At 40.0% G+C, this 17,082-nt stretch overlaps 1 protein-coding gene across 5 annotated transcripts in view; it reads left to right on the top strand.

The window, feature by feature from the left end:
* Window positions 1-17,082, top strand: part of NFIA (nuclear factor I A) — a 523,664-nt gene that overhangs the window by 458,923 nt on the left and 47,659 nt on the right. For all 5 annotated transcript variants that reach the window (XM_063138151.1, XM_063138134.1, XM_063138157.1 and 2 more), the window contains one exon: window positions 14,927-15,105. In XM_063138151.1, coding sequence (XP_062994221.1) covers window positions 14,927-15,105 — 179 coding nt within the window. The remainder of the gene's footprint in view (window positions 1-14,926; window positions 15,106-17,082) is intronic.

The following is a 17,082-nucleotide window of genomic DNA, read 5'->3' as shown; positions in this document are numbered from 1 at the left end:
CTTTGCCTCCCTTCCTCAACTCCAGCCCAGTTAAAGTTATTTTTAGGCTTCCTTTAAAGAGAAGAACCCTCTCAAGGCATTACTCTTCAGCTGGTGAGTCCAGAGCCATAACTGGGAAGAGACTCAACCTATAGTTGTTCCCCACCATTATTTTATCTTCTTTTGAAGAGTTTCTGTTGAAAAGAAAAGGAGAAAGAGAAAGATGAAAATATGGAATTGGGGGAGGCATGAATGGGAGAGAGAAAAAGAAAAGTGTACAGACAAGAAGAAACACTGAGGGGAAAGCCTGACATATAAGACAAACAATTAGAAGTTCAGCACACTCCAAAGGCCAAGCAGAGCACTGACACCTGCCCTAGTCTCTCAACATCAGGTGTTTCCAATGCCAATTTAAATTTCCACACTGCCCCAGAGTGCCAGGCCATTAGGGGAATTTTTAAATGGTGTTTCATAGCTGCTATCAGATAACCATAATGTAATGCAGGAGTCCTACCAACATAGGAGGCGGTCCAAAGGTACTTTGTCAAGCCAGCCCTCAAAGATGTGTCTCAATATATAGATTGGTTTTAAGATGTGTCTGTGGTGTGAAAAGTCTGCAGCCCACTGAAATGGGTATTATGAAAGATATTGGACCAGATGTTTATTAATGGTACAATTTGATTCCCTTCTTCACACAGCGCATAGTTAAATTATGGAAATTGTTACCACACGATGTAGTGATGGCCTCCAATTTAGATGGCTTTAAAAGGGGGGTTGGTTAAATTCCTGGAGGAGAAGGCTATCAATGGCAACTAGTCCTGATGGCTGTATGCTTCCTCCAGTATCAGAGACAGCAAGCCTATATACACCAGTTACTGGGAAACACGGGCATGAGGGTGCTGTTGCACCATGTCCTGCTTGTGGTCCCTGATCGACTGCTAGTTGGCCACTGTGTGAACAGAATGCTGGACCTGATGGTCCCTTGGTCTGCTCCAGCATGACACTTCTTATGTTCTTATCATTGGATAATAGTTAAGTACCTATTCAGACTGACAGTACTCTTGCTCTTGCATCATACCCTGTAAGCAAGAAGCTTGCAAATAGTTAAAATTAGAAATAAACAAAAGTCAGGAACCGTGTAATTAAAACTCTACCTTTATTGGATTTTAAAGAGTTGCCCTGTGACATAGGAAATATTTAAAGGAGTAGCTTATTTAGCTAATTTGTATGGGAGCGAACAGCTTAGAGGACTACTAGCCGAAATTAACTATAAGGCCACCCACTGAGATTGCCTCGTAAAGGATCCTGATTGCTCTGCTTCTGTTATGTGCAACCATTCAATAACTCTAGATAAATGCATAACTAAAAGCTCTATTACACTAATAATTTGCACAAAGATAGATGTGTGGGACACCATGCTGGGTTAATTTGTCATCCCTGCTGCAAACTTCTAGAAAGGGCCTTTTTAGTGAGGAATTGTGTTAATATGTTGTTCCACTGAGGACATGTTAGAGCAACAAGATGACTTGGCCGCTTAATCTCTTAAAGAGGCAAAAATACCCTGAGGGAAAAGTGCCAGCGAGAAGAATGGGGGTGATTAACAAAGTGGACGTAGATTTAAAGTTGCCCTGACAAAAGAGGCTTGATATAGCCTATATAAAAGTAAGGGACAGGAAGAGCAGAAGAGGCAATTTTGAACACGCTAATAGGATTTCATGCATATCTAAAATAATAACATAAAAATTGAATACTCTTAGACCATGATATTTAGCCTGCTCTCTTGCTGATTACATATTCAGTTTCATTGCTTTTCTTTGATGTGTCCATGGAGTTAAACTATATGCTTTGAACAGGGTATTGAACTGTAGTATTTTATGCTAAATTTCCCTTTATGCTAAATTTTCTATCCTCCTCAGACATTCACACACCAAAGTACATTATTACGTTTAAATCCAGAACCCATGTTTAAGCATCGGAGCTCAGGATTTCCAACCTCTCATATTGACAGAACCATAAATCACATTAAAGTTAAGTGAATTACTGTACCATGCAACTATGGCTTTAACAATGTTTATGTAGTATCAGCTTACCATCTACAGAATGGAAGCGAGGAAAAACATTGATAGTCAAAATGGGAATGTGCAGTCCTAATAACTTAACAGCAATATATCACTCTAGACTTATTGGTTCCATTAACATGCCATTTTTAGTATCAAGGCAGTATTATATCATTGCACACATAAAAGAAAAACAGGATTTATTTTTGTTTTTCAGATACATCATCTGCATTTAATTATGGGAGTAATCTTGTTTTTGCTTAATTTTCTGTTGAAACCACAAATTAAAATTATGTATACAACATGGCTCAGGCAGTCAAAATAAAATTCCATATATTTTTAGTTTAAATGTGAGGCTGCCATAATTAAAATTATAAGTAGAAAGGTATATTTTTTCCACATGAATCAAATTAAATAATTTTTAACTGCAGAAGGCCTTAATCTATCAGGACAGTTTAAACGTGCTAGTTTGGGCTCAAAGGTTGCCAAGAGTCCATTGAGCTCACCTAAATATCAGAACGTATTGAACTGCTTTTTCATGTCTGCTTTTTTCAGTGCAGGGTGCAATTTAATCCCACCTTTCCTTCAGGAGACTTGGGTCATACAATGTGTGGTTCTTCCCCCACTCATTTTATCCTCATAACAATTCTGTGGGGTGGGCTTGGCTGAAAGATAGTGACTGGTGCAAGGATACCCAGTGAATTTCCTGGCAGAATAGGGCTTTAAACCTGGGCTTCCCTCTCCTAGTCTGAACATCCAACACTCTTAATCATTATACCACACTGGCTCTCCATTTATTACATTTACATCCATCCTTTCTTTCATCATGGAAAGATATACATAGGGTTCCCAGACAGTCTCCCACTGGGATTACCAGATTCAGACCTCCTTAACCTTAGCAAAGTTGCTAGATCATATTCCTTCTTGGGTGACCATATGAAAAGGAGGACAGGGCTCCTGTATCTTTAACAGTTGCATAGAAAAGGGAATTTCAGGAGGTGTTATTTGTATATATGGAGAACCTGATGAAATCCCGTCTTCATCACCACAGTTAAAGCTGCAGGAGCTATACTAGAGTGTCCAGATTTAAAAGAGGGCAGGGCACCTGCAGCTTTAACTGTGGTGATGAAGAGGAAATTTCCCCAGGTTCCCCATATATACAAATGACACCTGCTGAAATTCCCTTTTCTATGCAACTGTTAAAGATAAAGGAGCTCTGTCCTCCTTTTCATATGGTCACCCTAATTCCTTCATACCCTGCCTTGATATAGAGCTTATGCTACACACCGGTATCCGTGAACTCTCATGTCTGTTATTTCCAGTTATCTGCACATCTGAATTACACATATGGGAAATTTCATTCAATGAAGTTAAATGCTGAGGCTGCAATTTTTAAAAATGCAGAAAGAATTAGCTACAAAAGTTTTATTTCAATCTCTAAGAATAAGAATAAACTACTCAGAACAATCTTTCAAACACCAGTTAATGAATGCTTTCTTGTTGCAGTTTAAATGTAGGTCGGGAGAATGTAGGGGGAGTAGGGAGACTGCTTTTTGTCTTACAGGTTGTGATCCACTCGCTTTGCAGTCAGTGGCAAAACTCCTGTTGGTTTTAATGGAACTGGATTGCACCCAGAACCTTTAATTTTTTTTAAAGCTGTGCCTTCAAGAGGTAGAGATTTTTCTTCTCTACCTCATGAATTGTATTATATATATAGAAGTTTAAGTTCCCTTCAAAAATCCTGGCCTTTTGCCAGCTTTCCTTATTAAAAAGTCACTCTTCTTATTTCTGATCAACACAGCTGTTGCATAGCATTTGAAAGCATTTCACATCAGCCAGCATGGTGGCTTAGCCAATTAGTACTCTAATACGGTCATTTTTGAAAATAAGTACTTTTGGGATACAAAGGGTGGGATACATCTTGCATAATTTGAACTGGCACTTGCATTGCTTTAATGTTATGAGAGAGAGTGCAGATCACAGTGAGCTAAAGCGTCTTAAAGAGATTGAAAGGGAAGCATCTAACATAATGAACTACAACAATGTTTCCACCTAAATGCCTTTCCACAAATACTTTCTCAATTGTAATGAGGCCAATTAGGTCTTTAAGAATTAGAGCTGATAGAACATTCTCTTGATTTTTTGTGTGTGACTAAACTGTTGCTATTTCTAGGAAGTTGAATGTGTGTTTAATTAGTTTGTTAGTAAAAATTAGAGATATTTCTCTGTGTAGTTGTATTCTTGTACCTATAAGCCAAGACAAACTCATGGATAGTTCTTTTGCCATGGCAGCATCATGATGGCTGCTCCCCTTGGTTCTATCCAGTCTCATCTCCTCCCATCCCAACCTGTTCTCATAGATTTTGAATAGAGATCATGTTTCAAGGGTCAACAACATGGTTACCTTCCTTTGGGAATCTGTGATTCAGCTCTCACAACCTGAGAGCTGGTGCTCTGTGAAATGACAAAGTGTGTGAGCTGGGAAGTCCTTGGTTGAAATCTCACCTCTACCATGAAGACACCAGATACTGTAAGGATGAAATTAGACCTGATGACAAAGGGCTCATCTATACCAAGCAGGATATTCCACTATGAAAGCAGTATGAAAGCAGTATATAAAAGGCAGGTGCCACACTACTGCTTTATAGCGGTATTGAAGTGCACTGCAGGATGTACACTACTGCTTTATAGTGGAACTGAAGTGCACTGGCACTGTTGGGGCCCATGACACCTCTACACCAAGCAGGATATAACACTATGAAAGCGGTATGTGGTATGTGTCATGGGCCCCAATAGTTGTCAGTGCACTTCAATACTGCTATAAAGCAGTGGTTTGGCTCCTGCTTTTTATATACTGCTTCCATACTGCTTTCATAGTGGAATATCCTGCTTGGTGTAGATGACCCCAAAGATGCATATTTAAATCCAGATCTTCCCCAATCTTGTAGAACGAATGGGTGGGAGGGCAATTTTATCAGCAAAAGGGCTATTTAGGTGATGGATGCCAAAACAACCTCTTTGTGGAGTGGAGAACCACTCCATCCCTCCATCCACTCCATCCCTCCAGGGATAATTTCCTCCCTAAGGCATCTTTCTCCTTTGTGAAGCTGCAGTTCCAGAAGTGAGTACAGGTGGTAGAAACAGTGCTTGACAAAGGAGGTTCTCAAAGATATGCAGTAGGTGATGAGGTTTCTGCACTCCTTACCCATGTATCCCTCTTCTGGCTAAAACTGGATCCCCGCCACTCCCTTCTTTCTATGTGACTAGAGTAGATCCAGGTTTAAACACATGCAGATCTGCTTCTGTTACCTCTAGTTTGGAGCTTAGGCAAGCCATTAGCTCTCAGCTTTAGCCGCCATCTGCAATATTGGAATAATAACAATATGGACCTACCTTAAATAGTTTTTGTAAGAATTATAAAGCTAAAGCATAGCGTTTCTAAAGTTTATTGTCCAGTAGCAATTAGCAAAGAAACACTTTGTCGTTTTAGGGACATAAAATGTATTATATATAACTTGGTTTGCTCATAAAATTATCATTAAAACATTCAAAAGTAAATGCAGTAAATTTGTAATTATTGTCTGAATAAACTATTCTTTTAAACTTAATACACCAAGCAAAATAATTTTATGAGCAAACAAAGTTATACATAATACATTTTATGTCTGACCAGATGGAACTTCAGCAAGTAGTCCCTGAAACAACTGAATAATTCTAGAAGCCAGAAGTAGCAGGAAGAGCTGGAGGCAGAGAAAGGCTAGCGTACAGAATCTGTTCTTAATTGTGAGGAAGTTTAGGGAATTTCCTAAACCTGTAGAGAACTTCCTAAACCTGTTGCTGTTTGTGGGGTGGAGTTTAGGGAAATCTGCTCTGAAAGAAAAGCTACTGAGTTAGCTGGGGGAAACTCTCTTGCCTAATAGGAATGGTAATCAAGCAGATTTAATTTGAAAACCTTAAAGCAATCTCAGCCTCTTATTTGAAGAGTGGCATCTTATTCCCTTTTGTAAATAATTCCCATTAATAAACATGTAAGTTTCGTTCATTTTGAAAGGTCACCTCTAGTGGTGGGGTCAGTCTCCTGCCTATGCCATAAAAAACAGACTATGTTTTTTAGGTAGAGAGGGTTTATTTTGGTGGCAGCAGTTAAAGGTTTTATAACTGGCATGCAGGAAAGGTTATTAAATAGTAGGGAGCTACAGGGTGGTGCTTAGACCTGGAAGAGAAAGGGTAAGGGAAGGGATGGTTCCAGTAAAGGGCTTTTAGCAGGAAAAATGTGGGAGGGTGGGGTTTTATTTATTTATTAAGACATTTGTATCCTGCCCTATATCATGTGGATCTCAGGGTAGCGTACAGATAAAATCATACAACCAATATAAAACAATAAATATACACAGCTAAAAACAAATTAAACCATTAATAAGCTAAAACCAGTAAAAACAAACAAACAGTAAAACCAATTTAAACAATTAAAACTATGTATAGGCTTGGTGAATATTAGCCACCAAAGGCTTTGTTAGAAAGCTATGTCTTAACTTGGCGCCAGAATAAAATCAGCGTTGGTGCCAATCGGTGCTTCGTGGGGGAAATTTATGATTTGACATTTGGGGCAAAGACTCCACCTCCATTTGTTCTTAGTTTCTCTCCTGTTATATGTCTCTGAGCCTCATCAGCTTGCTTCCTATTAAAATAAGTGTAGGAGCAGAAAGCTGTGAGTTCAAAAGGGGTGTTGTGTTTTTGAACTCTCTCTCTTGGACTTAGGTTCTGGGGCAAGTGAGTTTTCTTTTAGCCTCACCAGTTTGCCTTCTAGGAAATGGGTGTATTGCAATTGGCTATACCAAATTTTGTGAATGGTTAGCCCCTCCCAATCCCATGGCAGCCATTTTGTGAGAGCACCCATGATACTCTCAGAATTCCAAATCTGCTGTCTGGTCCAAAAAGGTTGCAGTAACATGTTGCAGTGCAGTTCAGTATTGTGGTTCCACCATTTACCAGAATAAATAGGTTTGCAATTATGAAGTGTTTGACTTCTGTTTTGTTGAAAGGTTAGCTTGAAATTCTCTTAATGAACAGATGAAAAAGCATCACTGGTTGGATCATTGCTCTAGGTAAGACTGGAACTATGGTCTCCTGTATGTTTTTCCTACAAGTCAGTATCTAGTCAATGATGATGCCTAGAGCAGGTGGGGAGGTTTCATAAATGTTTGACCTGTAATAGCCTTCCTTGTAAATGTCACTTCCTGAAGGTTCATATGCAGCTGTTCACTTCATGTGCCATTTAACAGGATGCTGTGCACAAGCGAATGTCACTTTTTGTTAGATGCACTAATATAGCTGTTCAAACTCCAGCTGTTGTTGCTAGATCATTTCTGACATATTAGAATATTTTGCAATATGTAGGTTAAACAGTGCTATTTTCTACTTGTAATAGATTAGTTGTAGATTACATAGGCTACTAATGTGTAAGAGAGAAAACACCTTCCTATGTTATATCCTTCTGAGCCTTGATGGTGGAAGGGTTTTCAGTTCTTGAGCAAAGTTTGGGTCTCAGTAAGGGAACAAGTTAGATGTCTACAAAAACCTGGAATCTGATCACCATTTGCAGCATTGTTACAGGATGAAACATAGCTCAAATTATTCCCAGAGATTGGGCATAGTAGGCCAGTCTAAGAAAGTCATATCAGTAGACTTTGTTAGGCACAGTTAAAGCAGTGAACAAGAGGAAAATGCTAAGAAGAAAACATTATTATGCACCTTTTTCATCTACTATATTTCATAGTTGATGTTAGGTTTGTTTTGGCACTAAATAGTCCCAAAGCAACTTTAAGCTTATTTTGAAATGATAATGTGCAGATTTTAGCTTGTACAAATCTTTAAATTTTAATTTGGATATATTACAGCACATATTTTATTCCTTGATGTCACTTACAATATGTTGTTAGAATGTCTGTAGCCTGCAGCAATCTATTTGTAATCCTATACTCACTTACCTGGGAATAACCCCATTGAACTCAATGGAACTTACTTCTAAATAGACATGTATTGGATGTCACTGTTAGGGTTCAATCCTATGCATGTTTAGACGAAATAAAGTCCTACAATTCCCAGCATGCCCCAGTCACCATGGCTGGCTGGAGGGATACTTGGAACCGTAGGACATTTTTCTGTCTAATTGCACCCTTAGTGACTTAAATCCCAGCTGCCCTTGTGACATAAAATATTAAACTACTACTGTTATTTCACATAATATGCATTATTTTTATAATGAAAAATATAAATCATAGTGTTTATTCACCAGGATATATTCCTGTTCAAACTCCATAAAATAGATTGGATCTATGGAAGAACAGAGTAATTTATATATTTATTTTAAATTCTGTGTCATAGCATCAGATGTTAAATTGGACACACGTATGTAATTTTGTGATTGTCTGCAGTTTACATATGTATTTGTACCTACGTTTCTAGTTGTTACTCTTTTATTATGTTTTTGTTGGTTTTGTTGAGAAATTTTTGACAAACAAATCACAAAAATAATCCAACTGCACCCACCCAATATATTCCCACTTCCCTTTAAAGAGAATTGCAGAAAACTAAGAGAGTGCAAACAAGTAGCCAGTAGTCAGAAGAAAGGTAAGTTGAAAACTGAGAGGAAAGGAGAAAAGAATGAAAATGGATAGAAGTAAGACTTGGGAACAGAAGAGACTCAGTGGGAATCCGCACGTCGTACCGAGATCGCTTCTAAGCGACTCCAGTGCGGCGTGAAAGCGATCATGTAACTTGCCTTTGGAAGAGCCGACAAAGAGACGTCTTTGCCGCCGCCGCCGCCACAAAGAGACCTCCTCGCCGACAGGCGAGGAGAGCTCGGTTGAAGAAGGCGGGGTTGAGATCGGAAGAAGCTCTCCACCCTGCCTTCTTCCCCCGAGCTCTCCGTCCCAGCCGGCGAGGAGGTCTGTGGGTGGCGGCATCATGCATAATGTCTGAATCCAATCAACTTCACTGTACTCAACATTCGTAACCATGTTATGTCTCATTTCTTCTACTCTGCCCCTTAACTAAAATTCAGAACTAATGCTCCTAGTAATTAAGTCACAGTATTTTTAACATGTACAGGTAGAAGCTAAATTCTGTTCAGAAAGTGGCTTGGATGCACTGCACTGAGATCTAAATCTATGACCAAGGCAGTGGTCATTGTTAGAATTATTCACCTACATAATTTCAAGACAAAAGGGATGAGGCAAAGTCATGCCCCAGTCCTTTTGCTTGTAACTGTGTGGACTGTTGAACAGACCCAGTTCTAGTTTGGGAACTATGGGGTCATGATGGAATTACAGACGGAAAAAAGAAGTGCATATAATTTGGTGGGCTTGTTATAGAGCAGGGGTATACAACCATTTTGCCTTCAAGGGCTGCATCGGCTCTATGTTTCTTTCTATAGAAGTCCTGTTTCCAGAGCATCCCTGGAAATAAGCATTCTCAGAACCCCTGAAGACATTCAGCTCCCAAAATGAACTAAGGGTAGGATTATTGGCAGTGGGGGGTTCTTGGGGGGCTGCCTTATATGATTTCATGAGGCCCAGGGGCTGCGCTTTTTGTATTCCTATTATAGCAGATGTGCAGGATGAGGGCTGGAGTGAATGTATGATCTGAATAAGAGCAAGAAGCATCATTTTCAGGAAGGGAGTCAGAGAAACTGAAGCAAATAGTGGTGACAAAAGATGAAGTTCTCAACTTCATTGATAAATTAAAAGCAAATAAATCACCAGGCCCAGATGGTATCCATCCTAGAGTTCTCAAAGAACTCAGATATGAAATTGCAGATCTTCTAACCAAAGTATGTAACAACATGTCCCCAAGATCAGTTTTTTGTTTTTGTTTTTAAAAGGGGGCGTAACTCCTGTCTAACTCACTTTTTATTTTATTAATTTATTACATTTATATCCCATCTTTTTTCTTACAAGGAACCCAAGGTGGCATGCATAAACCACCTCCTTTCCATTGTATCCTGATGTGTCATGGGCCCCAACAGTTGTCAGTGCATTTCAATACCACTATAAAGCAGTAGTGTGGCTCCTGCCTTTTATATACCGCTTTCATAGTGGAATAACCTGCTTCATGTAGATGAACCCATAGTCAGACACACTAGCCACTATACCACACTGGCTTTAGAGTTCTTTAAGATGAGATTGTCAATAAACATGTAGATACGGGTGACCCATTAGACATTGTTTAATTGGACTTCCAAAAGTCTTCTGACAAAGTCCCTCACCAACGGAGTCCCTCACTCACGAACAAACTTAACAGTCATGGAATAAGAGGATCAGTAAGTGGTTAAAGAATAGAAAGTAGAAAGTATGAATAAATGGTAAATTCTCCCAATGGAGAGAAGTAAATAGTGGGGTCCCACAGGGATCTGTATTGGAACCAATGCTTTTCAACTTGTTCATAAATGAACTGGAATTTGGAGTGAGCAGTGAAATGGCCAAATTATTTAAGGCGGTTAAAACAAAAAGGGATTGTAAGGAGCTCCAAAAGATCTCTCTCCAAACTAGAAGAATGGGCCTCAAAGTGGCAAATGCGGTTCATTGTAAGCAAGTGTTAAGTACTGCACATTGGCACAAAAAATAGCAACCAAGTATAACCTGATGGGATTTAGCTAGTGGTGACCAACCAAAAAAGAGATCTTGGGGCTGTGGTGGAGAGCTCAGTGAAATGTTAACCCAGTGTACAGCCACTGTAAAAAGGAAAAGAAAAGGCAAACTCTATGTTATGCATTATTAGAAAAGGACTTGAGAATAAAACTGCCAATACCATACTGCCTTTATACAAATCTGTGGTGCGACCGCACTATGGCCTTAGCTAGACCTAAAGTTTATCCCGGGATCGTCCCGGGGTCATCCCTGCCTGCTCCCAGGATTCCCTGTGTGTCATTTACATGAACAGGGATGACCCCGGGACGATCCCGGGATAAACCTTAGGTCTAGCGAAGGCCTTAGAATACTGTGTGCAGTTCTGATCACTATACCTAAAAAAGATATTGTAGAGCTGGAAAAGGTGAAGAAAGGGGCAACTAAAATGATCAAGGGGCTGGAGCATCTCCCCTATGAGGGAAGGTTACAACAGCTGGGATTGTTTAGCTTGGAAAAAAGGAGGATAAGGGGAGATGTGATAGAGGTGTACAAAATTATGCATGGCATGGAGAATTGGATAGGGAGACATTTTTCTTCTTCTCTCATAATACCAGAACCTGAGTTTATCCCATGAAGCTGATTGGTGGGAGATTCAGAACAGAGGAAAGAAAGCATTTCTTCATCCAACACATAGTAAAACAATGGAATTCTCTATCACAAGCCATAGTGATGGACACCAAGTTGGAAGGCTTTAACAGGGGGTTAGATAAATTTCTGGAGGAAAAGAGTATCAATGGCTATTAGTTCTGAAGGCTATGTGCTACAGTGCTGCCTCCAGTATCAGAGGCAGTAAGCCTATGTACACAAGTTGATGGGAAACATAGACAGGAGGGTGCTATTGCACTCATGTCCTCATTGCAGATTCCTGGTTGACAGCTGGTTGAAGGTGTGCTGGACTAGATGGCCCTTCGTCTGATTCAGCATGGATCTTCTTATGGTCATGTTCAGCACTGGATAGTTCTGTGCTAGAGAAGGTATATGCCTGAGCTTTTACAAGTCAACCTATAGGTCTACTTGAATAATAACGGTTCTAGAGATGCAGCTGGCTTTCTGTTGCTACTAGCTATGTGCTAGCTGTGTGTTTTTATATCAAACTATTTATTAATGGAGAAATATTCATAATACACCTAACTTGGAACAAAGAGTAAGAAACGGAACTTTTGCATTTGTTTCATTAAGCTTCCCTTATAATGGCATTGAGATACAAATGCATATTTTTACCTCTTTGTTTGATTTTGACTTAATCTTTATTCAGGTTTTGCTGCATACTGCCAAGTTGTGTACTGCCAAGTTGTCTATACATTCAGTTTCTCCATTATATTAAGCATACTTCAAGACTAATGTAATATATTCCCCTGTACACATAGTGACTTTCGTAACTTTTATCGAAGCAATTCTTTGTGGTTTATAAATGCAGTGCATGGGCGTAGATAGCCATAAAATTTTAATAGAGCTGGGCAAGAGAGGATGACTATATACTTTGGTTAGAAATAAATCCAATATGAGAAAGAGCTGTTTTGTACAAATTCAATAGGCTTCTGTGATGCAGTGTGTGAAAATGAAAGGAAACCAGGAAATCAGAGAGTTTCTAGACACCATCAACTTGTACTGCAACAAATGTGAATTTGTTGTGTGGGATTCTTTATCAAGTGATTGCTTTCCTTACATTTCCCCAGACTTGAAACAGTAATATTATTATTGCTGGGAAAATAATGTTGTTGTCGTCATCCGTCTGTCCCCCACCCAGCATTTACACAGCTGTATTGGGATTTAGAGTGCTGTCTTGTATATGGTTGTGCAAATTGCTTGAAAAATGTTGGTCAGGCCGTTGCTAGACCAGGCGTTAGCACGGTGTGAGGCCCGGTTTCCCTCCTGTGCATCCAGATGACGCACAGGGGAATCTGGGGTCAGGCCGTGCTAACACCTCCCTTAAGCCGGGATAAGCTGTGCCCATCGGGCGGGGGGGATCCTGGGGGGGAGATAGGGGCCACGGGGGAAGGCCGGACCCTGCAGGAGGGGGGGAGAAGGACAGGCATTGGGCAAGGGAAGAAGGACGGGCATGGGGCGAGGGAAGAAGGACGGGCATCGGGGGAGGATGGGCGAGCGAGCGGGAAGGGGGTCATCAAGCATTGGGGGAATCAGGGGCAGGGGGAGCGGGGGGCTTTATTTTTTAAAAAAAACTACTTACCTTCTCCGGCGGCTCTCCAGCGCACATGGCCCCTTTAACTGAAAAAAAATAGCTGATGCGACGGGAATTCCCCTTGCCCCGTCGCGTGTTACGTGTGGAAGACGGCGATGGCGCGTGCTAGCTGTAGCGTGCCATCACCCCTCCTCCCTGCCAGATTATCCGGCAGGTCTAGCATGGCCCCCAGTGTCCAAGCGAAAAGAAGACAAATCATCTAACGACAAATTAGACCTTTTATGTTTACCATAGTGTTTCATTACTCCATGATACCACTGTCTCTATATATATTGTCAGTGTCACTACCACTGTCACCTGGATCTGCCATTGATTAATAAGACTTGACAAGATGGAAAACTGATTGCTGTTCAGTTTGAAGGTACATACTGAGGTGGAGACTGAGATATTACTGGCCTCAAGCAAGCTACTACCTCTTAGCCTCACCGCCTTCCTCTTCCTAATAGTGGGGCAATTCACATGATCAAAATAAGCCACCATGGCCTATTTAAATTATGGCGCATGCTGGGCATGTTGTCTGAACCTGGGTGTCATGGCTTATTGGAGGGAGAAACAACCCTCCAATAACCCTTCAACAGCCCATGGGTTATTGGAGGGTTTGGACGACACGACAAGCCATGCCCAGATGGTGATGTTAGAAATCATGCCTGGCAGACACCATGTTTTAAATAAGTGACCATGGCTTAAATAAAAATTTAAATAAGTAACTGTGGCTTATTTGATCGTGCAAACAAGGTCTATTGCTGGCCTACTTAAAGTGTTGTTGTAGAGATTACTGAACAGCAGCCCACATATTACTTTCATGACATTAAAGAAACTGAATTGACTTCTGCATGATGGGCTTCTCCATACTTCCACTGTAATGGCAAGTATGATGTGTCATGTCATTCTTCCACATCTTGTGGTGAATTTCTAGACTAGTGCCAGCTATTGCCAGAAATAATTGTGTAGAAATTCTACAAACCAGAATGAAAAACAACACAGTGAGCCATGCTAGAAGTTACAATGGAAGCTTAATGAAACGTTCATGAAGAGGCTGTTTCTAGCTTCCTCCACATGATGAAGGTGACATGTAGGTTGGTAACTTAGAAAAAGCACATCAGTCATTTAGTAAACTGAAATGTAAACCCAAATTTTTATTATGATCAAATGCTTGAGGGACATATGTGGCCTTCAGGTTAAGCCATTCCATTGCACTATTAAGGCTTTAAAAACATTTAACTGTTTGCTCCAAATGAATAGATGACAACACTGGTACACATCAAACTACTTTGCCTTTCATTGCCTTGGGATATCTAAAATAGCATTGCCTTCCTATTGCAGTCTTCACTTGTGACTTCTTGGCATGTAAATTCACTACCCTAGACCCCTTGAAGCAGTATATTCCTAAAACTGATCTGGGGGGCATGTTTGAATTTTCATTTCTCACTTATGAAAGACAAAATGTAAATGTTGGTTTACGTGAAAGCAAATTACTTCAAAATAAAATTCCTCCACTGAACTGAAAAAGAGACATAAACAAAGGCTGCAAGACCAGCAGCATTATGTTATTGCCCATTTATAGCTCAAAATAAAACTGGTCCCTACGTGCAACCAGAATTATGCAGAATGTCAATTAAATCAACCGTAATCTCCCAAATACATTTTTTATTGCTGGATTCATTAGAAAGGCTCTTAAGGTAATGAATAGTCGTCACTTTTACCAAGGACTGCTGGCTCCTTTATAAATGATGACCACTAAAAATGCAGAAAAGACATTTTAAAATCTGGCTGCGTTTAAGCTCTGCTTTTATACTTGAAGTGCTATAGAATTCAATATGACCTGATGTATTATGAAGAACAGTACATTAGTTACAAAGTTTGGGATGTATACATTTGGAAAGCTTTTTTCTTTTTTTTAAGAGGGTACATTTAAAATAATTAGAGGTGCAATAAATTTGAACTGTTTTTATCCAAGTCCAAAAATCTATTCCTTATAATGTCTTCTGTTTTCTTTCCTATAGCAAGTCCACATGCAACACCATCGACTCTTCATTTTCCAACATCACCCATTATTCAACAGCCTGGGCCATACTTCTCACACCCAGCAATCCGCTATCATCCTCAGGAGACTCTGAAAGAGTTTGTCCAACTTGTCTGTCCCGACGCTGGTCAGCAGGCTGGACAGGTGGGGTTCCTAAATGTAAGGAAGCCGTTTCTATTTCTTTAGATGTTTTGCTTCTGTGTCAAATAACCATGGAGTTTTTTAACGCATATGAAAACAAGGCCTTAATTATTGACTATTGCAAGAAACAAACTGTCTATGGGGCATGATCCATCCAAAATTAATTAAGCCCAACTAATTGTGAGTGGAGTTAAGTTAATGCGATTTAAAGCTGCTTTATTGTGGCTAGCTTGTACTGTTCGTTTTACATGATAAAATATAGAGAACTTTCAGCCAGATGTAAAAGCAGCTGTATCACCATGTAAGTAAATAGTGCAACCGTAGTTTCTAGGCACAATATCATATCATATATAACGTTGTGAGTCAGCTCAGGATATTATGTGGCAACAGTCACCAGATGCAATGCTGGTCCAAGCTATTTTACAGCCTAGAATTGTGTAAAGAAGGGCATGGCTGGAATGGAGAAGGGACATGAATGAACATGGGATAAACATGAGATGAACACCCTACAAAAGATTTTGAAGACGTTTACTGTGCCAGAGAGCTGGTCAGTCTGTTATAACCCTTAATGGCTAACATATGGTATTCACATTTTATAAAGGGGAAGATCCTACTTGTAAAGTACAGAATGCCACTATAAGTCCCTCAAGCCACTTTATAGAGGTTCACTTTGTGCACTGTGACAGATAGACACAATGCATCATTATAGTGTCCAGCTATCATAAACTGAGTTAATTCATACACGGCTGTAGTGTGAAGGATGTACAAGCAATGGAGTATAAAAGCATGCCTCACGTTTATGCACACTACATTTCCTGTGTCTCATGGCAGAACCTTTAATTCTGTCTAGAGCTTACAGGCATATATTCCTATACCAGCAAGCCCCTTTCAACAAAGAGTAAATGGATCACATGAGTTGGGCCTACTGATGTGTAGGCCACAGGTCACAAAAGCGACTCTGTGATGGGAAACAGTTTGCAAATCTACAGCTTACTACTATGCCCCCACCTTGTGTATATCTTACTAGAGTTGGCATTTAACCAGTCAAAAGGGAGGGATGGGAATTTGGTCAATTGATCGGTCAAATATCGGTCATGTGTTGTTAAATATTGATCAAGTATATATAAAGCATTAATTTGTTAGTAGATTAACAGCAGGCAGAATTCTACAATTTACAAAAATGACTGTCTTTAGTCTGGAAGGTTTCAGAGTTTCTCCCAGAAGATTTATAGAACACTAGGGCCTCATTCAGCTATAATACCGAGCTATGGTTTAATGTTACCTGAATGAGACTCAGTTTTGTTTGTGCATTTCCTTCTGAACCAACACAGCCATAAGGAGAGCAGGAGCTTTTGCTTTCATTTCAGTTTAGAGTTACGTTGGGATTAGGATTGATCACAGGTTATTTATTTATTTATGTGAAAGAGTTTTAACCAGCCTTTCAGGGCACCTTACTCTCACAAGGCAGCTTCCAATATTACAAAAATATTGGAAAATAAATTACAGTTAAACACACACACACACCAGCTAATGGTTTTTAAACCTCAAATGCAGATTGGAATAAATGTGTCCTCGGGTGTTTTTGTTTCAAAAGCCAGCAGTAATGAGATCATATGTATCTCTTTGGGAAAGGAGTTCCAAAGCTGTGAGGCCATTGCTGAGAATGCCCTGTCCCTGTTACTTGCCAGCCAAATGACTCTTGCTGGTAGGCTGGAGAGTAGGACCTTTGATTCTGATGTTAATGCTGGGTACCATTTTTGGCCAAAGGCTGGGACATGGGGGCCCAAAGTGGGTGGAGCCAATGCTAGTATGTGCCCCACTCACATTTCATACAGATACAGTCGGTTGGTTTGCATGATCACTGCAACCCACCATGACTTATTTAAGCCATGGTGGGTTTGGCACATACTGATGGCCATTTTGAATATACAAATCCTCACAGGAGTTCCATGGTTTGTTGTGTCATCTGAACTTGGTTGTTTGAGAGTTAGTGCA

This window comes from Elgaria multicarinata, chromosome 1 (assembly GCF_023053635.1).
Source record: "Elgaria multicarinata webbii isolate HBS135686 ecotype San Diego chromosome 1, rElgMul1.1.pri, whole genome shotgun sequence".
NCBI classification, from domain to species: Eukaryota; Metazoa; Chordata; class Lepidosauria; order Squamata; family Anguidae; genus Elgaria; species Elgaria multicarinata.
Note: the sequence above shows the minus strand (reverse complement) of the source record. Positions and strands in the feature narration are given on the sequence as shown.